This window comes from Ictalurus furcatus, chromosome 9 (genome assembly GCF_023375685.1).
Source record: "Ictalurus furcatus strain D&B chromosome 9, Billie_1.0, whole genome shotgun sequence".
NCBI lineage: Eukaryota > Metazoa > Chordata > Actinopteri > Siluriformes > Ictaluridae > Ictalurus > Ictalurus furcatus.
In genome coordinates this window covers 11553338-11580412 of record NC_071263.1, presented here as the reverse complement: position 1 = coordinate 11580412, position 27075 = coordinate 11553338, and the positions used below count along the sequence as shown (strand labels likewise).

Genomic DNA, 27075 nt, shown 5'->3' with positions numbered 1-27075 from the left:
GAATGCATATATCTGTTAGGCCTCTGTGCTGTGAGTCATACTGCTAACATATTATATGAAATCACCAGCATACTTTTTTCTCTTCACATTGTCCTGACAATGACCTACCGTAATAGACTTATCAAAAGACATTTATTGAAAATATAATTTTGGTATGTGGGGTATATGATTATGATGCCATATATACAGTATATATTTGAATGTCCTTATATATATATATATATATATATATATATATATATATATATATATATATATATATATATATATACTACATTGTTATTGTTTGAGGTTAAGTATACTTGGCTATAGTTTTACATATATATCATTCTTTACATATAGATACACTTTTTTTCTTGGACTCAAATTTATGCATATCTATAGTTTTAAGACTATAAATTGTAACTATAAATTTGATCATACTAGGCATTTTATCTAAAACAAAACAAAAAGAATATTAATCCTTCATTCTCAAAACCGGGGATGATAGAAGACTTTGGCACTCTATAGATACCAGTCTGCTGTCTGATTGGCGGAGTGGGTGAAGGGTAGGTAAGGCTTATAAAAACGCAGAGATTGTCTGGGAGTCAGACACAGTTAGGTGAGAGTTTGTTAGGAAAGGAAAAAAGAAGAGCAACGACTTGAGCTTTTTAGTGTCCATCATGGGAGACACTAAGCTCTGTCTGTTTTTTCTTCTCAGTGCTTATGCCTTGGCTGGTAAGATTCACATTTATATTTTTTATCCAATTAAATTTAGCCTAACATTATATTTTCCTTTAAATATTGTGGCTGGATGTTAAGTTAAGATGTGTTAAGAAGATATGAATTTCAATTTTTAAACATTGGTCAAGGAAAATGTTATCTTCCATCACAATATAATTCGTTTAAAATTATATTTATTATTGGACAATCTCTGGCAAATATATAGATATATTATAGATATATTATACCTACAATAATTTATACATATTTATAAATTTGTGGTCCCTGAGTGGTTTGTGTGGTAATTAATGCAGTTTGTTGAAGTGATATTGTGATTTTTTTCCTTTCTTTCATTCTTTCGTTTGTTCTCTTTCTTTCTTTCTTTCTTTCTTTCTGTCTGTCTGTCTTTTTACAAAATCAGGGATGGAACAGTAAAGAAAATTAACAGTAACCACAAACACCAATATCGGTTTTCAGAACACTACTGGGGGGAAAAAATGGGCCAAGCACAAAATACTTTTTCTTTAAGCTTTTAATGATCTTAACAACAAATATTTGGTCAGGAAATTATCAAGAATTAAAGAAATGCACTCCTGAGACCCTCCGTTCCATCATTTGCTTGTTTACTTTTGCTGCAGTGAACAGTTTGGGGAAAAGCTAGAAGCAGGGAAATTCACTTATATAGTCTTCTTGTACACAAAGGTAAAATCATAATAATGATTAAAATGTTTGATGTGTAAAATTCAAAATTATGTCTGTACATAATTTTCCAAAAATATTTTAAGATTAATTGTAAGAAGATTATACAAATGAGTTTCCCTGTTTCTAGCTTTTCCCAAAACAGTTCAATGCATCAAAAGTAAATGAGCAAATGGTGTCTCAAGAGTGCATTTGTTTACTTCTTGCTAATTTCCAGACCACTGCCTTGTTGTTAATTATATTTTTAGCCGTTTTGGGCTTGGCCCTTTTTTATTTTTTTTGCCCAGGAGTGTACATGACAATTCACACTGTATTGGCTTTAAGTCATGTGTAAAATAAATTCTAAAATATTGCTGTTAGCCTTTATCTGTTAATCAAAACAACACTAAAGTATAATTTTCTTATATATGCTTCTTTACAATTAGAGAAGTCGTCTAGCACAGTGGTTCCCAAACTTTTCCAGGGCAAGGCCCCCCCAAATGGCATTAACATTTGACCGAGGCCCCCCTTTTGCAAGATGTCTTTAAAACACATTAAAAATATAGACTTCTGAATATATCCCCCTTTTTATTAATAATTACATCTTACATCTTTACATTAGGAATTGATTGTGTGTGTGTGTGTGTGCGTGTGTGTGTGTGTGAGTGTGTGTGTTTGTCTAAGAGTGAGAATTTATTTTTCACACCAAATTGTTGAGGCCCCCCGGGCGCCCCCTTTGAAAACCACTGGTCTAGCATATTTTCAGGTGGATGCACCAGGAAAAAGATTACATATATACCTATATAAAATAATTTCAAAAGTAACTATTTGTGATTTCATCCCACCCCCCCCCCCCCCACACACACACACCCGCCCACTAAAAATAAATATATAAATTACTCTTACCTTGGTGTTTAGTGTAAAGCTGTGTTATGTTTTTACTTGATCAAATCAGTGAACAATTATAAATGTCATCTAATCGGAAGACAGCAACTTGAATTTAATTCACTATATTAACCCTTTCATGCATAGTGGTCAGTACAGTGGACAGCTATTCAAAAGCCATTTTCTGGTTATTGCAAGGATTTGAATAAAATAACTGCATAACAGCCACTAGAGTGGACACTAATTCTTCTTTTGAACGCATGCAGTCCACTGGAGTGGACACTTCAATAACTTTTTGAAAACTTTAAGTAAATGTAAAATGAAGGTAAAATTCTTTTTTTTATGCCTAAAGAAGAGTAAAAACACATTGAAAAAACCTTAATCAGGGTTTCATAATTCATGCATGAAAGGGTTAACTATTTTTGAATGAGTTATTCAACTTCAATTAAATATATTTTTTTTCATATCCAGAGTCAAGCACTCAGTTGATTGGTGAAGTTACAGGAGAAGAATCACTATGCCCATGTAAGTTATCCACTAAAATCATGCTAATGTTTTAGTTAGTATTTCAGTTTGGATTGATTTATTCAAGTCAAGCTGAAAAGATATCAACACTCAACCTTTGTACTCTGTTGTTTATGAGTAGAGTGTATTGATGAATGTGTTGACTCACAGAGGTGCCATTCTGTCAGGAAACAGTCCAAAGTTCTCGGGTCAAAATGCTGATTTGGAACTGTTTATGAAGTGGTTCAAAAGAACCCGTGAACACATCAGATGAAATTAATAAAATGGCTGACTTTAGTGGCTGAAACTTTATTTATGAACCTTGATCTGTGTACATAAAAATTACATTATGCTGTTGTATCTTCTTGATCAGCAAATACTACTACTACTACTACTACTACTACTACTAATAATAATAATAATAATAATAATAATAATAATAATAATAATAATAATGTCAGAATGTACAAATGGTTTACTTGATATTTACTTTATTTGCCATTATTTTTGCTGTCCAGTGGCAACACGATTTAGGAACCTCAGAAAATATAATTATCAGTACACAGCTGAGAGTACTAATGGAGTGCCTGGAACAGCTGACACCAAGAATGGGCCCAGAATATCCTGTAAGGTATGAACATGATATTATATATGGTATGGAAACTATCATTTTTCAAATGTTTCTAAAAGAAAATATGACAGAGAGACCAATAGAATATATATTAGCTAAACTTTACATCTTAGAAATAAATATGTATTATGGTATTGTGGTGTGTTTGTGAGTATCAGAGCTGTTTGTTGTAGTTTAAGAGTAAATCAAGAAAACTGCCTGAGGGGCTCACTTTATCACTGAAAAAGACCCTTACATCAGTGAGAAAATATGTTAATAATTTAAACCATTCGGGGTGCCATCTCTAATTCTCCATTTTTCACCTGTTTCCTCATCTAGGTAGAACTTGAGGTTCCTCAGGCATGCAAATTTGTCCTGCGGACTTCTGAGTGTGCACTGAGTGAAGTGACTGACATCGATGCTCAGGGCCAGCCAATCTACACATCAGCTCCTGGAACCGAGTCTTTCAAGGCAGCCATGGAGAGGTGAATGCAATCAGTCTAAGGTTTAATACAACACTGACAAAGGATGACTAGATCATGTGAAGGAGAATATATTCATACTAATGTGGACTGATTACTAATTGGAGTGAATTTCTGGTGTATTTAGGAGTTCCTTGAGTTTTGTGGTGGAGCAGGTGGTCAAAGTTTCCATCTACCCTGAAAAAGACGAACCTGAGAATATAGTGAACATAAAGAAAGGCATCATCTCTGCCCTCTTAGTGCCTGTCATTGAGGAGGAGCACAATAAAATAATGGTAAGATTGTTTAGGACAAAAGGTTTAGGACAATATATGGTGCTCTATATTTATTTATCCTGTACATAATATCCTGACTTATGCATACAGTTCAATCAAGTCTTGTCATTTAATACCTAATATGTTAGTGTGTGGTCATTACTGTGCCATTATTTCTTGAATGTCTCACTATTCCTTTGTTTTAAAGAGCACCATACATGGTAGGTGCCCGACTGACCTCACTGTCAACGTGAGGAATGATATAGACACTGATGTCACTGTGGTCAGGGATTTGTCAACGTGCAGTCACTTTTATCCTCACAACCTCCCCACCAGTCCTCTGTCCCTTCTGCTCGACCTGGTAGGTTAAAACCTTGTTGTAGATTTTATATGTGTGTGTGTGTGTGTGTGTGTGTGTGTGTGTGTGTGTGTGTGTGTGTGTGTGTGTGTATAAAACCTGCTAAACAATTTTTTTTTACAGAATGGACTTCTCACCAAGTTCATCACTAGCACCCAAACCTGCAATTATCAGTTTGACAACAGGAAGAAGCATATGACAGAGGCCCAGTGCTTAGAGAAACACCTCTTCATTCCATTCTCTCATGAGTGAGTAATAAGTACCAGTACATCCTCCTAGTTGCAATCTTATGTTCTTAAAATATGTTTCAGTAGTTACAGGGAGCATATAGATTTTTTTTTTTAGTTTAGATTAATCCGTTGATATACCTATGAGAAGAACTCAAACATCAAATAGTCTCTTAATGTATTGTTAATACATTGAGGTGACTGCCGTAAATAGGCCTTATTTTATTATTATGTTAATTTGTGTTCACAGAAAATGTATCATGTGTCACAGAAATGTAACAATATGTTTAATACCTACATGACTTGGCCATAATTATGAAATTGAGGTTGTACTCTTTTCATATTATTGATTTGCTATTTTGTGTTCTCCAGTTAATTAATTTTGCCTATATTTGCCTATGTCTTTGGTTAATTTGTACTTTTCTCTAAATAAACCATTCAGTCACCTGTTATGGTTCCACCTCAGTTTAAGTACTTAGAGTAATGCATACAGTGTTTCTGAAAAAAATAAATTGTGGTTACTGTAAATGGATTAAATACTAGACTAAATTCTGCTTCACCCCCCTTTTAACTAAAATAGACTCAATTGGGATTTTATGTCATGAACCTACACAAAACAGAACATGAGGTTTAACTGGGGGGAAATCAATATAGTTCACAAAATGCAATTAAATTAAACACATTAATTGCACACAGGTGGATTAATTATCAGTTAACTGTGTGACTTCTCATGGCAGCTGGTTGCACCAGAACTAACGTAAGGGTTTCATGACGAAGGGTATAAATATGTCATTTTTTATTTGTAAACAATCTTACAACTGTATTGATTTTTTTTCTCCCACTCTATTATTATGGGCTATTTTGTGATTCATGACAAAATCCCAGTTAAGTCCAAGGTTGAATACTTAAGTAAACGAGTTTTATTGAAATTATGCAAAATTCACCACTATATCTGCAAGAAAAACAAACAAATATAAATTAAACTTAAACTTAAAAATTCAAGTCAGAGTCAGCCTAACTCATTAACTAAGATATACTTAAGCATTTTGTTAAGTTACTTTGTTAATGTAATTAATATGTGCATTTTTTATTAATCTTAATTACTTATTTCTCCATAAGTGAGTCTTCCACAGCAGTAGCCTGTATGCAGGATTTGCTCCACTATAATTCCACAGATTTTCTTGTATTTCAGTACCTAGTGTATTTTATCTTTGTGTATTTATATTTTATTAGTGTATTTATGTTATATTTTTTCTGTTTCTTTCTATAACACATTAAACTTTATTCTGTCCCTGAATAAAAACGGCATCATATTTAATAAGATAATTCCAAGCTGATTCTATCATTTTCTTTAGGGGCCATTATGGTATTTCTTCTGAGGTGAAACAGAGTCTGGTTCTGCAAGAAACAGTGAAGATTAACAACAGATATTTCAACATCGATGGTATGTGACCTCAAAGGAAAAATGTCTCAGTATATCACTTAATTACATAGTTAACAGATGTGTGACAAAGGAAAAAGCTCAGCTCTTCTATCGTAGGAGCATTTTGCAGGCATGGTTTATGTCCAGTTGTCCAATTATAGCAAATGTATTCAAACTTTTCCCTCAACTTGTGCATATTTTGGGTGTATCTTTGCTTTCCGTTGTTAAAATGCAGAGCTCCTATGCAAAATGCATAATAGTTGGCAGGTCTGAAATAAACATTTAAATATTTATTCACACCCCCTGCAGTTTGAATGTCTCTGCCATAGAGGGAAGAATCAATGCAACGCAGTACAAAGTTATTCTGACTGAATACCTCTATTTGATGATGAAACATTTCTATCTTGAAGGCGAGACATTGTCCCCATCCACAGATCACAATGACTAACTGAATGGTTTAATGACAATTTTTGCTGTGACCTATACAGTCACCAGATCTCAACCAAATAGAAAGATTTTGGATTCAAGTGTTAGACAGCGCTCTCCACCACCATCAGGAAATTTTGAGGGAATATCTTTTGGTAGAATGGTGTTCCATCCCCCAATACAGTTCCATAGATTGGTAGTCTTATGGTGGACATCTTAATAATTTATCACCCATCTGTATATCTATGCTATTTAAAATGATTTAAAATTTAGAAGCCTTAAGAGATCTAGTTTGTCCATCTGGAGGAACCCCTTAATAGTTCTATATAGAACAGTGTTTCCCTATCAGAGAATGTCCCAAGTAGAACCTCTTTAGGAAGCTAAGAACCCCTACTGAAAAAAAAAACCCTTTTCTAAGAGCGTTGTTATCAGGGTCCCTCTCTTTTCTTTTTGAACAGGCACATCTGAGAAAACATTTTTTCAAGAAGAAGTGGAAGACACTTCATTTATCCAGACCAAAGACGACATTGTTAACTTGATGAAAACCCTCAACGACCTGCCTCGCTCAGGAAGGAACAAGGAGAGGGCACGTCTATTCCATAAACTTGTTTCACAGATCCGTGGAATGAAGAATGAGACCTTGTCTTTGGCCATTAAGGAGATGATTGAGATTTCCAAATGGCTAAGCTGGCAGGCTCTGCTCCAGTGTGGAACCAGTGAATGCACCAGTGCTATTCTGCAGGTCCTGAGTGGTATCGATGAACCAGCTTGGGAAGTAGATGCCATAATGTATGCCTTGAGTCTTCTGCCACAAGCCAGTCCACAGCGCCTTAGAGACATGCTTAGCATGGCCCAACACCGGCAGAGCAAGCCCATCATGTATGCCCTCGCTAACACAGTGAAAAAGTGAGTGTGTTTTTTTTTTTCTTCTTCCAGTGTGTTAATGTGTAGATTTAGTAGATAAATTACTATGCAAAATTATTTTAATTTCTTACTGAATATGTTTAAATGTGTGTGTTGGTTTATTTTTTATAGATTCTCTAAACATCAGGCAAGTAATGTTCCTGAGATGAAAGAGGTAGCAGACTTCATGGAGTTTATGCTGGGTGACTGCTCAGGAGATGAGGACAAAACCTTTCTCACACTGAGGGTACACACAGTATTTTATCTTGCATTTCTTTGCAGAATTAACATTTAGATAATCATAGATAAGTTCGATAACTATAGAAAAATAATTACTGAGAATTAATAGGATTGTTTTGCAGGTCATTGGTGTTATGGGAAAATACATGGAGGGCTTTCCATCTCTAAAATCCGCTATCTTTAGCTGTATGCGCCAGCAGGATGCTTCTTTGGCAGTACAAAAATCAGCCATCCATGCTTTCAGACTGATGGAACTTGACTCTGAAGTAAGTGAAATCTATAACCAAACTTTTATTTCTGAAACACTGCTAATTTAAACTAAACAATACCATCAATACAATTGTTTCATGAACATTTTCTTTTCCATTGTTGTTTCATTTCCAAAATACTCCTATTCTATTATGATTTTTGTTTTTGTCTTTGTTTTATTCTTAATTTTTTTTGTCATGGCTTCCAGGTGACTAGCATCCTGTTTCAGCAGTATAAAGTCACTGAAGCACCTGCCCAGAAACGTATTGCTGCATATTTAATGTTAATGAGGAACCCTGATGCAGTGGAGAACGTGCTGCAGACACTGAAAGATGAGAAGGATCTGCAGGTCAAGAGCTTTGTTGTGTCTCACATCACCAACCTCTTGGACACAGAAGATCCAAATCTCCAGACGTATGTTTGTCAAGCCTTTATATCTCATTATATTATATAATCATACATTTGATGTTTTAGACAGACATGAATTACAACCACAGTAAAATACGTTCAAATTTTCTTGATATTCCAGGTGTTGCTAAAATTATTGTTCTTGTCGTTTATTCTTCAGTTTATATCTTAAAAATGATTTATTTAGGCAAATGCTAAGTAAGAAAATGTCCACTTTGATAAAGACACCAGTCCATATTCACAGCATTTTCTCTTCATGTGATACAGAGCAAAGGATTACATTAAAAAAGCCTTGGAGAGTGATGAGGACTTATCTCCTATGGATTTCACAAAGTTTTCTCATAATTACAAGATTAATGTGCCATGGACTGGCTCTGTAGAGAACAATGTCATCTTTGACTCTGCCAATTATATGCCCAGAGAGGTCACATTGGCAACCACTCTTGATACTTTCAACTTGGAGTTACTGGAGGTATTGTTTTATCCAGTTTAATGTCACCTAATATTTTCTCTTTAATGTCCTTAATTAAATAATATCCGTAACCCTATCTTTTTTGTTTGTTTGTTTGTTTGTTTTTTCAGATTGGTCTGGAGGGTGAAGGTTTAGAGCCAACCATTGAGGCCCTTTTTGGCGAAAAGGGATTCTTTCCTGATACCATCTCCAAGGCTATGTACTGGGCAAATGACCAGGTTCCACCCCAAATCAGCAAGGTTCTGGAGAAATGGATTGCTCCCTTAAAAGGCAGCAGGATGAAGAGAGAGGTATACTAGGATCAAGGAACATTTTGTACAGTGGAATTTTTTACATTTTCACAAATGAAATAGATTTTATAGACTTGTGTCTTCACAGATCTCTCAGAACATTCTGGAGCAGATTAAGGACAACTTTGAGAATTTCAGACAAGGCCTCAAATCCCTTAAAGAGAACAAAGATGCCCCTAAAGCCATGGCCTACCTCCAGTTTATGGGAACAGAATTGGGATACATGAAGACAAGCGAACTCACTGGCATTCTTGAAAATATGATGACATACACAAATATTTTCTTCAGCGACATTTTAACACAAGTATGTACAATTAGACTATTGAAAATATTATAGTGCACCAGCTGATACACTAAACAAGTATTTCTAAATAGCATGTAAAAACTAATCTTACACCTCTCTCATGTCTGCAGTCTTTCCAGAAACTGTTATCTGCAACAGATAATGAGGTTTTTGCCCACTACATGTTCCTGGATGAAGCCTTCACCCTGCCCACAGGCTCTGGTTTCCCTCTGAAGTTCTCTTTGGCTGGAATTTTTGCTCCTGGTGCAGCTGGAGGCCTGAAGTTTAAACATGGCATGGTAAACTTCTTGAATCTCAATACACAGCTGAACTTAAAATAAAGACTAAATTACTTTATAATTAGTGTTTGGTCAGTTAATGTGTTAGTAACATACTAATGTATACTATTGTATAGCCTTCCTGTGATTAATTCTACTGTGTATACAATGATGACAGTAAAGGATTTATGTGTAATAATGATGACCAAAAAAAAAAAAACATGTCAAACATAGTTTGAGAAATTTGGGCAAGTTAGGGAATTTTGGCAAATTATGGGTGTTGCACACAAAATGGAGCAGTCTTTTGATTGTAATATTTTCTGTCATCACATACAGCAAGAGCTCGCGTTCAAGCCGTCAATGGGAGTGGAGTTTGTTACCCAGATGGGCATCTATTTCCCCAAATTTATGGATACTGGTATTAGAATGCATACAAACATATACCATGAGAGTGGCCTGGACTCCAAAGTCACAATGAGTGGCAACCAAGTGAAGCTTTCTATCCCTGTGACAAAGCAGAACACTCAACTGCTAAGCATCAGGTAGGATTAAAAAAAATGCGCAATATTTACAACAGTGACATTTCCTCTCCCAGCAACATGCATTCTTTAATGATTCATGGTGCAATAAGATGGCACATTCATGAAATCAGTGATGCAGATTTATTTCTCAAAAATGCTGTACCCTAATATGGTTGAAACGGTTCAATCTAAAACCCAAAAGGTTTTTTCATAATAAAGACAGAACACCTTTCGGAAGCTAAGAACCCTTAACTACACTTAACTTTACTGACTACATAATGATGACTACAATGCAAAAATGTAGGGAATAGGGAAACACAGCCAGGCTTCCTATACTGTATTAACTACAATTATATTCTGCAGAATTATTGGCACCCTTGGATAAGAAGGGTAAACAAGGTAATGGAAAAAAATCTTAGTCGGATAAAAATTCACAATTCTCTCGTCTTCCACATTTTGATGAATTACTGAGAGAATTTGTCATCTGTCACCTCATATTTATCCCCCAGTACAACAGGATTGCTTAAGAGTATACTTTAATTTACTTAGATTTATTTCAGTGCGAGATTATGTTCATTGAACTTTTATATCCAACACTACCAAGGGAGTTATTTCTTGAGCTGAATGTATATCATATTTAGTGCAATCCACAAACATCTAGGTAGAAATTACGAAATGTTTTAGTGCTACCCCAACAACAATTTTGGCAAAGTTAAACTGGTTGGCTTTGAAAAATTAACAAGTGTTACATTTAGTGTAAAGGAAAGAGTAACAGGGATTTTATTTTTGGCCCATTTCAAATAAAAAACAGCCTTGATTAGAGATAATGTGTCTAGCTCAGAGATTCAGGATTACTAGTAGGCTAGGAAAGTCCATCTTTGAAATCTTTGGAAGATTGTATGCTAGAACTAGAAATGTCTGTTCCTGCTCTATAGCTGGATGCTTCTGCCACTGCCAGTGTAAATAATGTGACTGGCGTTGTTCCATCTTTGATGTATAGTTATGACTAAGAAAAATTAACATAAAGTGATCTTATTTGCATAAGGATATAGTTTACAGTTCATCAGATTAAATAAAGTATATAGTTTATGTTGCATTTCTGATGTTTATATTATATCCTTTAAAAACAGCAATGAGCTCTTTTCAATCACTTCCACTATGGCCAAGAAAGTGTCTGCTAATGAGGAAGACAAAACTGACTCCACACAATGTAGCCCCATCTTCCCTGGAATGAAGTACTGCACCCTACTTCACTTCTACAACACCAACTCTGCACATTCCCCCTACTACCCCCTAACTGGAGAAAGTGGGTAAGTAGGCTGTCAACATCAGACACACTGTACATTCAGTTTGTATTATCCCTTCACAGTGTCTCAGAGCTGAAATATATTTGGGGAGAGGATAACGCAAAATACCTCTTAAAGTTCCTTATACACTGCCGCTCATTGTTGACTGAAATTATATTTATCATATAAATATTTTATAATATCAAAATACTATTGACATAATTACTGGGGTTACTATTTCTGCATTGTTTTTATCAAGACATTTATGTTTCCATTGTTCTTGTGAACATCAAGTAAAGGTGTTCAAGGTTCATTAATATTCATTAAACCTCCAGTGTTCCATACAATTCCATGGCATGTGATTGATCCAGATTATTTCAATCAAAGATTTGTCTAAAATAAATAAATATTCCCTCTTTTTGTATTTTTAATAAGGTAAATCTGCCATAATGAGGAGCTGTCTTATAACATATGGTGCAAAGTGAACGCATTCAGGCCTCATATCAATGATGTCATTTTGATGCTAAGTACTAAGTACAAGTTTGTTGCTGCTTTAAAAACATGGCTTTACTACACAATAAAACAATACTTTTTAGTGTATTTCTCTTCACTAATTGCTTGTGTGCTGGATAGTTATCCATGGCAGCTGAAAGAGAATTCAAAGTTCCACTGCATATCACTGGCAATTAAATACTGATTTAAATTGCTTTTATTTACTGGTTGCATTCTGACACTTAAAATGCATGAGTACATTCAAGCATTTGAGAATTAGAAACAGGAAAATTAGAAACTGGAAACTTTTTCAAAAGGATTAATCAATACAACAAAATATACTTGGGTGAATATTAATTTCATCAAGTATCACCTATTTGTTGAAAACACTGGCTTTCTAATAAGTTTCTCTGAATTAACCGTTTCCTCTTAGATTTGCGATGGAGCTTCAGCCCACTGGGGATGTATCAGAATACACCGCAACTGTCTCTTATGAGGTCCTGAAGGAGGGCAAGGAAGGTCGCCATAAGGTTGATTCACTGGCTGTTTCTCTTAAGGCTGAGGGTAAGTCATCCAGGATGTTTTACTAGTGTGTGCAAGTGCTCATTGTTCATTGCACATCTGATTGAGATCATCCATCCATCCATCTTCTATACCGCTTATCCTTCCTTCCTGATTGAGATCATTACCTAAGTATTAAACTCTTCATGATCTGGGTTGGATGTGTTATAAGTTTGAAAATCTTGAAACATCAGGGGAGTGATTAATAATCCATATTCTTTGTATACTAAAATAATCCCTAAATACAATTCCTCGTCCTCCTTTAGGCACCACACCTACAGTGGCTACTGCCACTTTGAAATATAACCGCAGCAAGAAAATCTTCACCAGCGAGCTTCACATACCAGACTTTGATGTTGAGGCTGGTATTAAGCTGGCAGTCACGGATAACACTGGAAAAGGGAAAAAGATGCATGGTATTACAATCGATGTAAGCAACAGGAAGAATGTCCAACTGTCTTTGGTTGGACGTGCCAGGTACAGTGTAGGATACTATCATTTCAAATTGCACTAATACCACTCAATTACTAGACCACTAGCTACTAATAATTCCACTAATAATTTTATTAATAGCTACTTAATAGAATTGATACTATGAGTCAGAGTCACACTTTAAGGGATGTGAATTTGTCTGTGTCTACGAGCAGACTGCAGTCTATGGAAGATGGCATTCTAGAACTAGAGATGGCTGTCCCTGCCCTACAGCTGGATGCTTCTGCCACTGCCATTCTAAAGAAAGTGAATGGCCTTGTTTTACAACTTGAAACGGCTTTTAACATCCCAGAGGCTTCATCGCTGCAGAAAGCCAGTCTTAGATATGGTATAATTAACCCATATGGTTTTTCTATTTATAATACGAGAATTGCATGATGTATTTTTGATACGACGCACTGTGTTTCACAGATGAGAACAAGATTGAGCTGGAGATTAAGTCAGATGTGAATTCTGAGGTTGCAAAACTCATCCCAGACATTGAAAACTACCATAACCAGCTACAAAGGTTATTCGATGACATCCTTGATAAAAAGGTGGCCAAAACTGATATGAAACTTCGACATATTGTTTCAAAAGGCATAGAGGTAAGTGTTTTAAAACTTCATTTCATTTATTTTAAGACATCATGATTTGATTAGACTTTAGAAATTAAGAATTCATTAATTTTAGAGCCAAGACATGTGTGGTTCTTTTTCTTGCATACTTTTGACAGTTGAAATGCTTGATCATTTTACTGAGAAATCTTGATCATGTGACTTCATGTGAAAAATATTTTACAGAAACAAGAAAAAGTAATATATTATTGATATATTACTGTTCTATAATTTTATAGATTTGGGCTTTTTAGATCCTTTTAGATCTGAACAATTATTTTTCTGTATCTTCAGGCAGGTAACATTTGGCTTGAGAAATTTGGAGGGGACATTCCATATGTGAAGAATCTAAGGAGCAAGAGATATATTCCAGATCTCACTCTGCCCTCTATACCAGAGAAATTGTATTTCAATTCGTGAGTCATTCATCATTTTATTACATCATGAATGTCACAAAAATTCAGACAAATCCCAAACACTGGTATATTTTACATTACTTGATGAATGAATATAGATAACATTAACTCTTTTCAACTTTATTTTAAAGTATTTGTGTTGTTGTTTTATTTTTTTAGTGATGCACTGTTCCGGTACCAGTTCAACAAGGGCAAAGTATTCTTCTCAGTGCCTCTTCCTCTTGGTGGGAAATCTTCTGCAGAGTTAGACATCCCCTCTGTGTTAACCCTCCCCCCTATTAATGTGCCACGCCTTGGGCTAGATGTGCCTGAAACTAAGTTCAGAATCCCTTCCTTCACAATCCCTGAGAGCTTGGACTTTTCATTGCCCTTGATTGGCATGGGAGAGGTTTCTGCTAAAATGAACAGCAACTTCTATGACTGGGAAGGCTCACTCCAAGGGGGAAATTACACTGATGATATTCCCAGCTACATTGCTAAATACAAAGTTATAGCCACCAGTCCTGTGACACCTCTTTCATATAAAGTTGAAGGTATTATTATTATTATTATTATTATTATTATTATTATTATTATTATTATTATTATTATTATTTAGAATTTCTGAAAGCATACTTAATAGTAGAATAGGTTAGTATAATTTATGATAGAACAGTGTTTTTTATTTATCATTTAAAATGAATAGATATTATCAGCAATTCCCAGGTTAATACTTAATATATTAATTTTCTATGTATTACTTAAAACATAATAAGAATATCAATTAAGATGCATCTTTTTTTTTCTTCATCAAGGTACAGCTCTGGTTTCTGGCACTTTTGATGACACCTTTAAGTTCCTTGTGAATGGCACATTGAACCACAGTTTCCTTGATGCTAGCTTTAGTGTCCTCGAAAGCATGACTGTGTCTGACAAATTAAGGGCAATTTACAAGCTTCAAGCAACAAGCCCATTTGGACTAGAAACCTCCCTGTATTATTCTACTCAGTCATCTACTACAGACCATGAGATCACTTCAGATGGAAATATGGATGGAGTCTTCAAAATAGGACCCCTGTATGCCAACACCACATATACCCAATCCTACACAATTGATCTTCTCAAAGAAGAAGGAATAGGAGAGTCTGTCTTGAGATTTGACTCCTCAGTCATCCAGGGTCAAACTGTTACCAAGGGAGAATATCGCAACAAAGAGTTATCCATTGTGTCCAAAACAAGTGCACAACAGGATACTCTGAAGCATATAGCTGAAGTGAAGTACAAAGATGGCCAATTGTCTTTGAAGTCAGATGCTAGTGTTTCAGCACTGGACAAAGCACTTCGCTTACAGACTGACGTACATATGACAACGAATGAAGCCAACATCAAATTTGAGACCTACGCTGATGATGCAGCAAATAAAGCATACTCTGTGCTCGTGGGTTCTCTGAATGACAAAGGACTTGAAGTGAACTTGGATGGTTCTCTAAATTTTGAAAACAGCCATGGAACACACAAAGGAACAATTACACTTGGAGTGAATGGCTTGGCCACAAGTTGTACAACAACCTTTCAGTGTAGCTCAATGACATTTGAGAATGTCTTAAATGCTGGTATTGATGGAACTGATGGTGCTTCCCTGGCTCTTATGACCAAAGCATTAGGTCAGGACAATACAGCCGAGTTCAATGTAAAGGGCAAGATCTCTAAGACCGAAGTTAACTTAAACAGCATTTTTAAAGGCAATGCTTTTGATGGTGATGCAAGAAACACAATGAATTTGGCTCTGAATGAGCAGGGCCTGACTGTCTCCAACACTATGACAGGCACCTTACAGAAAATGAAGACTGAAAGCACTCATACCCTGACTGTAACTCTATGGACCCTGGCATTCCGCTCCAAAACAGACAGTTTCATCTGTGATGGAGCATCATACAACCATGATATCAATGTTAACATGAGGCCTTTTGTTACATCTGTGCTCTCAAACAGTAAAGTTGAGATGTTTGCCATCACCTTCAGCAATGACGGCTCTCTGAAGTTGGAGCCTTTTAAGTTAGAGGCAACTGGAAGCATTACTGGCAAATATATGGAGGATACTATTAAGACCACTTGTGGAATCAATTTTTCTGACTTGAGTGGTTCAATAAAATGTGACTCAACTGGAGAAGTTCTGGAATCCCAGATCAGACAGAACACTGAACTGGAATTTGCTGGACTGTCCTCTGTTTTTAAAAGTGAGACCCATTTAAATTCCAGAGCTTTGCGTCTTGAGAATGTCATCCGTACAATGGCAGTGCCATTAAGCCTTACTGTTGATGGCATTCTGAATATTGATGGTTCAGTGAATTGGTATGGTAAGCACACTGGGCAACTCTATAGCAAGTTCCTCTTAAAAGCAGAACCTTTTGCAATTGCTAAGTCTCATGACTGGAGAGCCTCTGCCACACATATTTTACCAAATGGGAATTCAGCAGAAACTCACATTGAAAACAAATTTGATGGCTTGTTGATACCCAATGAGCAGTCCATTTTGTGGAGATTCAAGTCTAAGTTAAATAACCATGCATACAATCAAGACATCAATATTTACAACAAAGAAGCAGGTATGGGAGTTCAGCTCTCTAGTAGTCTCCACACAGATCTCTTCTCTGGAGAATCAAGTGACAATTCTTTGGACACCCAGGAATTCAGCATCTCTGGTTTCCTCAAGTATGATAAAAACAGCAACTGTCATATCATTCATTTGCCTTTCATTGAGAGCCTTCCTGCCGCCTTTGAGAACATGAAAACCACAATTGTGAATATTCTTGAGTCCCTTCAGCAGTACCTCAATGGTTTGGATATCAATGATTTGGTCAGGCAGTTCAGAGAGAACTTGGAAAAAGTTCCACAAAATGTCCGTTACTTCATGGAGGAACTTGATCTAGAGAACAAATTAAACATGGCCAAGGATAAGGTGATTTCTTTAGCACGAGACTGTGCTATTACCTTACAAGCTCTAGAAGCATCTATGGAGAAGCTTAAGATTGCTTCAGAAAAAACCTTAATTGATTTTGCTACCAAAATAAGAGACATAAAGGCTCAAATAAAAGATTTTATTGACAGTGGATCATGGACGAAAGTTCTGGAAGAAATTGGAAATGAACTTAAAACCTTTGATGAAATATACAGCATTACTAGTACAATCCTTAAAGTGATTAATGCCTTTGAAGATGTAATTAGTCAGATTGATCTGCAAAAGTTGCAGGACAGCAGCATGACGTGGTTGAGAAAGCTTGATGCCACGTATGATATTAGAGCAAAACTTCAAACAAAATTAAGCGATCTGAAGCAAGCAATAGAGGCCTTTGACATTACAAAGTTTGTTCAGGATGTGATCAACTATATAAGCTCATTGGATCTGGAGCAGTATGTGAATCAGCTGTCTGATCACATCCCAGCTAAAGAAATTGAAAAAGTGATTGATTCCATAAAGGATGTCATTGTCAGCTGGATTGAGGAATATGAATTTGTGGGAAAAATTAATCATGTTTGCTCAAAAATAGGTGAGCTGTTTCAGAGATATGAACTTGAAAAGAAGATGGAAATCTTCATAGAACAGGCAACCATTCTTGTCCAGCACTACAAAATCCACAAGACTGTTGAGGCAATGGTAGAGACTTTAAAGTCTATTCCATTTGAATACTTTTCAGACAAGATCATTGAACTACTTCATGCTGTTGTGAGTGAACTGAAATTATTTGACATTAAGCAAAACATTAATGATTTCAATAATTACATCCAAATGATTGTTAAGAATCTCAAGACGTTTGATTACAATGAATTTGTCAAGGAAGCCAATGAGAATATCAGCAAAGTAATAAATTATATCAATGAACAAATAATGCTCTATGAAATCCCACAGAAAATAGAGGCATCCAGGAACTTTATAAGAGAGATGCATGCCTCTACTCTCAAGTATTTAGAGCAATTGAAAAACACTAAGGTAGCTGAGATTTATAGGATGATTAAGGGTATAATAGACAGAACAGCTTACAAGGATATTAAACTGAAGATCCAGGACACCCTTGAAGATATGAGACAGAGAATCCATGACATGAACATAAGAGATGAAATCCTTGTTTACTTGGAAAGAGCAAGTGAATCCTACAACAATATACTTGCCTACATCTCATCACAATTGCATAACTTGATTGAGATTATACGCAAGGTATATGGTGAGCAAGAATTTCTTACTCGGATTCAACAGGCTGTGGAAGAAGTTCTCAATATTCTCAAAACGGCACAAATTGAAATACAGGATTTTACCATTCCATTCACTACACTTCACATTCCTGCTATTGACATAAATCTGCCTAGGCTTCAAGATATTAACATTCCGTCTGTGATAACAATACCTGAATTCAAAGTTCTGGATGTTATGTATGTTTCATCTATCTCCATTAACTTTGAGGAAATTAAACAGAAGATAATTGAATTCATTGACCAAATCAGAGAGTTTGAAATTCCAGAGCTGGATCCCGAGGCCACATTTGGTGACTTGAGAGCACTTTATTGGTATTACCTGCCTGACTTTACTTTCTCCGAGATCAGACTTGTAGAGTTTAAGTTCCCAGAAATATATATACCAAAATTAAATCTGAAGAATTTTGAGATCACCATGTTGCCTATTCCTGAAGTCAAGCTACCTCTTATTACACTAGAACCATGTGTACCTGCTTTTGGAAAGCTGTCTGGAAAATTCCAATTAAATTCCCCACACTACAAAATAATGACAGAGGCAGCAATTCAGAATACAACAACCACAAGCTTAGAGCCACAGTTCAAAGCTACTCTGACTTCAAAGGTAAAGTCAACTCTAGAAGTTCTTGGTTATTCTTTGGATGCAACACTTCAAGTTGAAGCCCCTAACATGAAGAAAATGGTGATTAGTGAGACCATAAAAGCCAGCCACATGGCTTTTACTATCAGTCATGAAGGTTCACTTATCTTCAGTGGCCCTTCAGCTGAGGCAACAGCAAAGACAGATGCTACAGCTACAACTCAAATTTATAAAGCTGCCTTAACAAACAATGTAGGAGTTATCCTAAAGGATGGAATATCTGTGAATATGATCACAAACTACAACCATGACCTAAACATCCCCTCGATGCAAGTCTCAAGTCAGGCCACAATTATGAAAAACGCTACAGCTCAATTTGAATCTGGAACAATCTCTGTGACTTGCAAAAATGTGGGAAATGGGAAATGGTCAATCAAGGACTATGCTGATGAAGGCATCCACAAGAGTAATCTGGAATTTACTGTCAATGCAGGTACTTCAAAGCTAACCTTTGATGGTGAGACAAACAGCAAAATCCTGAAAGCAAAACAATCAGTCAACGCTGAATCGGTCATCCTGAGTCATATTGTCATTGATGTCAGTGCTGAGACAGAGACTCCCTTCATGAAAACAAGTGTGATGAGACTGACAGGAAAAGCCCAAATGGAGGGACTCAGAATTGAACTAACAGCTTCACACAATGCAGAACTGACTGGAAGAGTAAGTGGAACGCTATCAAATGCTTGTGAATTTTTGGCCCAACCATTTGAGATCACGCTTGACTGCAAAAATAAAGGAAACTCTAAAATAGTCTTGCCCCTTAAACTAACTGGAAAAATTGATCTCCAGCAAGATTATAAGATGATTTTAAATTCTGAAAAACAATATGTTTGTTGGGTGGGTCTGACTCGATTTAACCAGTACAAATATAACCACAACTTCACTTTAGATAACCGTGAAAATGATGCAGGAATCTATGTATCAATGGATGGTGAGGCTAATCTTGACTTTTTGACTGTCCCACTAACTATTCCAGAGATGACATTGCCATACCTTGACACTAAAACACCCATGATCAAAGACTTTTCTTTGTGGGAGGATTTTGGCCTTAAAGACCTACTGACCACACCTCGTCAATCATTTGATATTGATTTTAAGCTCCAGTATCAAAAAAACATGGACAAACACACTTTTAACCTAGATCTTGAACCCATCTATGAATCTATCAATGAAAATGCTCAAATCTTAGGAGTACACTTTGAACTTGGACGCGACAAAATCTTTGATGTCTTAACAAATTCTTATAACCAAGCAAGGACCCAGTTTGAAAAATTCAATATTGAGACATCCAAACAGCCCCCACGGTATTTCACTGTCCCTGGATATACTGTACCTCTGTTAAATATTGAAGTATCAGCCTTTAGAGCTGAGCTTCCTGCAGTCAGCTATTTCATCCCCAAAGAGGTTAGCACACCTAGTTTCAAAGTACCTATGATGGGTTTTTCAGTGCCCTCCTATACTCTTGTACTTCCATCTCTAGAATTACCAGTCTTGTATGTGCCTGAGACTCTCAGGGAGCTGACGCTACCTACATTCACATTACCAGATATTCAGAACAACATCATGATACCTGCTCTAGGAAATGTGACCTATGACTTCACATTCAAGTCACCAGTGATAACTGTGAATTCTAATGGCGGCCTTTTCAACCAGTCTGATATTGTGTTCAAATTAGGAGCATCTTCCACCTCTGTGTTTGATTTCCTTAAGGGCAAACTTGATGGTACAACGAGTATCAGTAGGAAGAGGTGTCTGAAAGTAGCTACAACGCTGTCACTGGAGCACAAAAATGCGGCATATACTCATGACAGCAGTGTCAGTCTCACCAAGAGGAGTATAGAGACTTCCCTAACAAATGTTATCAAAATCAGTTTGCCTGTTTTTACGATGGAATTAAATCAGCAACTTCGTGGGAATACTATGACCAAGCCTAATCTTGCATCAAACATGAAGGTTGAATATACTTACACTATCCCAACATTAAAAAGTGAAGGAAAGGGAAACATACAACATGATCTTGTGCTTGAGGCACTCTCATCCTATTTCTCTGTGGAGAGTTCATTGAGGGGAAAGACAGATGGAATAATAATGAAGAAGGGACATTTTTCAGAATCTTTAGACAATAATGCAATAATATACCTAAATACTAATGGTCTACGTTTCACTGTGAAAACAGCTTTAACCTCAGACGCTGACTACAAGAAGGCTAAAATATGGAATGTGGACATGACCGAGTACCTTGAACTTGAGGCTTCTCTTAGACGCATTTATGCGATAGTGAATTATACAAGTAATAATGAGGTGAAAATTGCCTCTTTTTCAACCAATGGAAAGCACTCTGCAAAGGGAACTATTGAGTTTCTTCCACTGAGAACCCTGACTGCTAGTCTAAATATTGATATCTCACAACCATCTAATTTTGGCCTCGCAAATATAATGAAGAATGTGGATCTAGATGTCACCTCAGGCAAACAGAAGTTCATTTGGAGTAGCAAAGAACAACTAGCATCAATTAAACATTCAAGTGATATGATGCTATCCAATGATGAATCTGAGATACGCATGGAGATTGCAGAATCCGTTGAAGGTCATCTTGTATTTTTGAAATCTATCAAACTACCTATCTATCAGAAAACTCTATGGGATGTGATGAAGTTTGATGAGACCACCAGCCCTGATCAATTACAATTCCTTAATGTTGCTACTCATTTGGTATATACCAAGAGTATAGATGGAACACTGTTTTCATTGCCTGCAAAATTATTTGAAAATGGAGTCATTTTTAATATTCCAAAAATCACACTAACTGTACCCAACTGGATGAAGCAGATTCCACAGATTATAAGAGAAATGGATGAGCGACTTGAAAATGTTGACATGCTTGATTCTGTTTCTATACCACCAGTCATCACTGTTCCAACTTTTGACATGCCTCTTACAACACTTCGAGTGCCATCCTTTACCTTAGATCTACAAAACCTGAAAATCCCAGATTCTATCAGCATGGATTCATTTGATATAACTTTACCAGGACTACCAAAGGTCAAAGTTCCCAGCTTTAAAGTTGACACAAAATACATGAGGGACAAAATGGCTTTCCTGCTTTTGAAGTTACCTCAATATGAAATCACAATCTCACCATTTACCCTGCCTAAATCTTTCACCATTGGTGAACACACAATCAGCTTGGATGACTCCATTAAAGCAATATGTAATTTTGAGCTGCCAGCTATAACAATCCCAGAACAGAAAATTGAGATCCCAGAGATATCACTTCATTTACCTCTCAGTGTATTTATTCCATCTTTTGGTGCCCTCTCCACTTCCGTGAAAGTTTCCTCTCCAATTTACAACAATACATGGACTGCAAAAGTAGAGAACAAGGAACCAGGCTTTGTTTACACACTGAAGTCCTCATGCATCTCCACCATGACCTTCCTAGCATATGATCTGGAAGGTAAGGATTGTTTGATATATGCAGTGAGCAAACCAATTTTCAAATAAGTAATATGCTAACCATACTAAATACTATTCTGCTCATTCTTTATTAAGCTCTTGCCAGTGTCTTATTGGATAATGGAGCGATGAGTCTGGATGGAAAATGCACCTTCTCCCACAATGATGTAAAGGTGAACTGGAAGCATGATTTCCATCAAAATCTGAGGTAATAATGTATGTATGTGGAAAATGTAGCATGCTTATCATTTTAATTTGTCAAGTCTTCTAGGAACTACCATAGTTCCTGTTGCTAATTCTTTTAAGCTTTCTCTCTCAAGATCTCCTAACAACTGGGAAAGATTTGAAATGAGACTTTTTTAATCTCCCAAGCTTGAATTTGTTATTGAACTGAATTTTGAACACAGTACATAAATATTGGATATAGGTCATCATGTTTCTTCTGATATGATGTTCAAAATGTGACAAAAAGTGATTACTACTTTGATGAATTTGTGCTTCGTTATTGGTGGCATGTGAGTGAGTGAAATACAGTTACATTTTATTTCTTATTTTTAATGCTTATTTTTTCCATGCAGAATAAAACGTGAAGAGCCTTCTGCCTCAAGGTAACTGTGCATAATTATTATCATTTCCATTGACCTTTATTGTTAATTCTGTGTCATGGTTTACTTCAGAAAAATGATCAGACTTAGTATCAGAACATAGGCAAAAATCCAAATCAACAAATGCTGGGTTTATTTCACAGGCCCCCAAGACACACCCTGGACATTGATGTAACAAGCCAAACCTTTGCTAATGTGAAATTCCGCTACGCCTCTCACAATAATGGTATCACGTCTTCAGTATCCTACCCAGCTGGATTTGTTGGATTTCAGTTAAATAGGAGGTCACCATCTCAGTACTATGCAAAACTCTTCACCAGATCCTTGGTAAGAAAGATGTTTCATTTGCATAATAATATGTTTTTGTTTAGGATTGGTCTACCATTTTGATTTGATGTGATTGAAAACATTAAGCTAAAAGATCAAATCAGGGGAAGCTGTAAGTGTTAAGATTGTTGTCATAAAAACTAACTTCTTTCTTTGTTCATGCAGTCATCTCCTGACAAGGACACTGACCTGCTGAGTTTCAAGGTTACTCTTAAGAACTCTCAAAGGCTAACCCTTCAAACTTCCTGGCAACTTAATGGCTTCTTTGACATGGTGAATGGGATTAAAGACAGCCTCCCTGATATGACAGCAGCTCTTTATAATTTTATCAACAAATATCACAAAGCTCATTTTGGCATTGACGTTGATCTTGCCACTTTAAAGCTTACGAATGCTATAGCAAACAATATTGACAGCGCTTACAGTAACATCCCTAGGGCATTTGATGCAGTTCAGAACTCAATTGAGCACCTGAGCAAGCAGAGTAAAGCAATGATGAAGAGAACAATGAAGAGCATGCCAGAGATCAACTTCCAGGATGTGATCTCCCAGGTTTCTAACAAAGTCAAAGAACTACTTCAGCACTATGAGTCCAATGTCAGGGTCCTATTGGATGCCGTAATGAAGTTCCTGAGTGAGACCAAGTTTCACTTGCCAGGATTGGAAGAGAAGCTTACTGGTCAAGAGTTGTACTATAAGATGAGACGTTCTATTTCAGTGGCGGTCAGAAGAGCTGCAAGTAGATTTACCAGCCTCATGGAGACTATAGTTGACACCATTGCAAACTTTGTTGGTGAAATTAATTTCAGTCTTCCCACTACAAATATAGTTGTTAATGGTAAAGATATTTTGAGGAATCTTAAGTCTGCTCTGAAGTCCACACAGGAACAGATTATTCAAGCAATGAAGAAGTGGGAAGGTCTGAAGCTAGAGAACCTGCTGAAGAACTTAAGTGACTTTATAAAACTTTGCATCCAGAGGACAGGGGAGTTTATTACCTCTTTAAATGCAGAGAAGCTAGACGAGATTTCTAATCATCTCAAGGGAATTTACACTGAGGCCAGCAACACACAAGCAATGCAGGAACTTGCAAGGCAGATTCAAGTGGCAAAAACAAATGCAGCTGAGTACAAAGACAAAACAAAATTGAGGGTCCAGGAAGTCTACAATGAGCTATCCATAGATAACTTTAACTCAGAGATTAGAAAATCAATATCAGTCTTAGAGAACCACCTTCGAGCTAACATTGAAAATATTATTGAATATTCAAAGAACGCTTCACAACATACACAGCCATACATAAAGGTAACCAGCAAAAAGGTAGATGTGGATATTCCCCTGCCTTTCTACTGGAATTCTTTCAGTGACTGGCCAAGCATGACTTAAATGTTCAGATTTTCAATGTTTTTTCTTTCCTTTTCTTTTTTTAAACTTGTGTTAAAAGTGTTTTGAAAAATATATTTGTTATGCTTATTGAAAATTATGTTTGAGTGTTTGTGTATAATTTGTTGATATGTTGTGTAACTATTAGGCATAACATTATTAAAGTCTTCTTTGCATATGGATGTTTTTTTTTTTCCTCTGTTGTTTGAATATAATTTCTTATTACAGTGAGTGTTGTGAACAACTATTTCTATGCATTTTGCAAATATTTGTATTAAAATTGACCTCACAGTTCAGTTAGAATCCAATTTATGGATGTTTAAGGAGCCAATGAGGTGATTCAAGTGCCATAACATTGTTTAAACATAGTCTGTTGAACAGAGACTGTTAGATACTTGTAGGAAGAACAGAAACCAAATGTGGGCTCAATAATCATTATCAAACAGTCTTCAAGAAAGTTAATTTGACCTAGAGTGCCAAGTAATAATTACAAAAAAGGAAACAAAACATAACTGGTGTTTCAGTATCAGCATTTACAGTATCAACTTAAGTCCTGTAAAAAGATAAGAGTAGTTGCATTAGGAAAACAAATTAAATGTTACTAAGAAACACTGGGCTATGTAAGTGTATGTAAGGTAGAGCCAGCAAATACACCATATATGAAAACGTTTGCATAGGACTGAACAGATTTATTTAGGAACAACTATGAAAGATATTTCAACAATATAATAAAATATCTACGCCATGTCAAGAAATTAACAACAACAACAAGAACAACAACAAAATACATTTTACACAAAATGGGAAGGCAATCCTTCAAGAGTGCAGTAGTTCTTAGATGTTTAGTTTTAATGCCAAATAACGTTTAAAACATTCATTCTAATGCAACTTGATATATAAAGGGGTCATATGATGCTTATTAATGTTCTCCTTTTCCTTTAGTGTGTGATGTGTCTGTTTGTGCATGTATAAGATCTGTAAAGTTACAAAGCTCATAGTCTCCCACAAAGGGATTTATTCCACCAGAGAACACTGCTCCAGACCTGCCTAAAACGCCTCGATCAAAGTCCAGATATTACTTCCGCAAATGTCTACGTCTGCTTGATCATCCTCATTTTCAGAAAATGACTCGGGCTCAGACTGATACGGTAAAACCGACGACATTATTAACTGTGTTTATAATTGCTTTAGAGGCCTTGGAAGCTGAAGCTCGCGATTACAGTAAGGGGCGTTACATTTGAGGTTTTTGGCCATTCACTACACAGTGGGTCAGATGTCCAATCAGAGCACTCTGGGCTTCTTGGAAGGAGGAGCTTTGGAGAAGCCGGAACTCAATCAGAATGTTTGAGACAGACTGGGAATACTGTATATATACTGTAGGTGCTGCAATAATGTACAGTATGTAAAAAAAATAATGTTTTTTGAACATTACAGCATGTTAACCTATTCTATTACACCCAATAAACAAAATAATGAACTTTTAAAACCATTATATGACCCCTTTAAAGGGTCTACAATGTCTTGGACGTACTGTACTCAGCTGAATGTGTCAGTCAGGGGTGTTTCTAGAACTTCAAGGTATAAGGGGCTTCTATAAAAGCTGTCTAAAATGCCCTAAATTGTTTCCATATTGGTTTCTTTCTGGTTTACTCATGGCAAATACTCATCAGTGAATATTTGGATTAGCTTATGTCTAAGAACAGCAGTGAATTCATTGGGTTTCTCCCCATATGCTTGTTTAATGAGTCTTTATTGATCACATGTACATATTCACAGTGATATTCTTTTCTTCACATACCCCAGTATGTTAGGAAGCTGGGGTCAGCCATGATAGGGCAAAGAGGGTTAAGGGCCTTGCTCAACAGCGGCAGCTTGGCAGTGCTGTGGCTTGAACCCCCAACCTTCCAATCAGTAACCCAGGGCCTTAACCGCCAAGCCACCACAGCCCCATTTATGTCAGGTATGACAGTAAACGTACATTAATCAATGTATTTTCTTCAATAAAGCTGAAATGGTGTAACTGCCTACATATTAGATGAAAATTCTTGCTCTTCCTTCTACAGACCACATGACAAACATATACTATTTACTAATAATCTGGTTTTAATTGTAGTGTGCCTGTAGAAAGATGCTGTATTACCTCACTGCCACCAACCTTACTGCTTGACCTGTCTAAAATGAAAATAAATAAATAAAACAAAATAAAAACAAATACAAATACATATGCTTACCAGGTAAGGAAAATGTTATTTATTTATATGACATGGATATCCTACATTTAATTTAGGATTGTACATTTTTATTTATATATTTATGAATTAAAAAAAAAAAAATTCTAAGGCAGGTGTCCCCAATCTAGGCACTGTGACACATTGTGCTTGTTTAAAATCATATCTTTGTGATG

At 36.1% G+C, this 27075-nt stretch overlaps 1 protein-coding gene across 1 annotated transcript; it reads left to right on the top strand.

Annotated features, from left to right (window-relative positions):
• The first annotated feature begins 602 nt into the window (after positions 1-602).
• On the top strand, positions 603-24853 carry apoba (apolipoprotein Ba). The gene is made up of 29 exons (XM_053633133.1): positions 603-717; positions 2737-2790; positions 3288-3400; positions 3719-3864; positions 3989-4136; positions 4324-4476; positions 4597-4721; positions 6056-6144; positions 7008-7455; positions 7585-7699; positions 7815-7958; positions 8150-8355; positions 8617-8821; positions 8932-9111; positions 9200-9415; positions 9526-9693; positions 10009-10214; positions 11324-11503; positions 12405-12535; positions 12799-13009; positions 13180-13352; positions 13436-13611; positions 13915-14036; positions 14196-14569; positions 14831-22357; positions 22453-22564; positions 22935-22964; positions 23105-23288; positions 23454-24853. Exons 1-29 carry the CDS (start codon positions 663-665, stop codon positions 24672-24674), a joined length of 13212 nt encoding a protein of 4403 aa, XP_053489108.1. The 5' UTR covers positions 603-662; the 3' UTR covers positions 24675-24853.
• The last annotated feature ends 2222 nt before the right edge of the window (positions 24854-27075 follow it).

Excerpts from the sequence above, each read along its gene's own strand:
- apoba (XM_053633133.1), top strand. The coding sequence starts at position 663 with ATGGGAGACACTAAGCTCTGTCTGTTTTTTCTTCTCAGTGCTTATGCC. Across the intron at positions 7,456-7,584 it reads CTCGCTAACACAGTGAAAAA|ATTCTCTAAACATCAGGCAA; the intron begins GTGAGTGTGTTT and ends TATTTTTTATAG. Across the intron at positions 13,010-13,179 it reads TCTTTGGTTGGACGTGCCAG|ACTGCAGTCTATGGAAGATG; the intron begins GTACAGTGTAGG and ends GTCTACGAGCAG.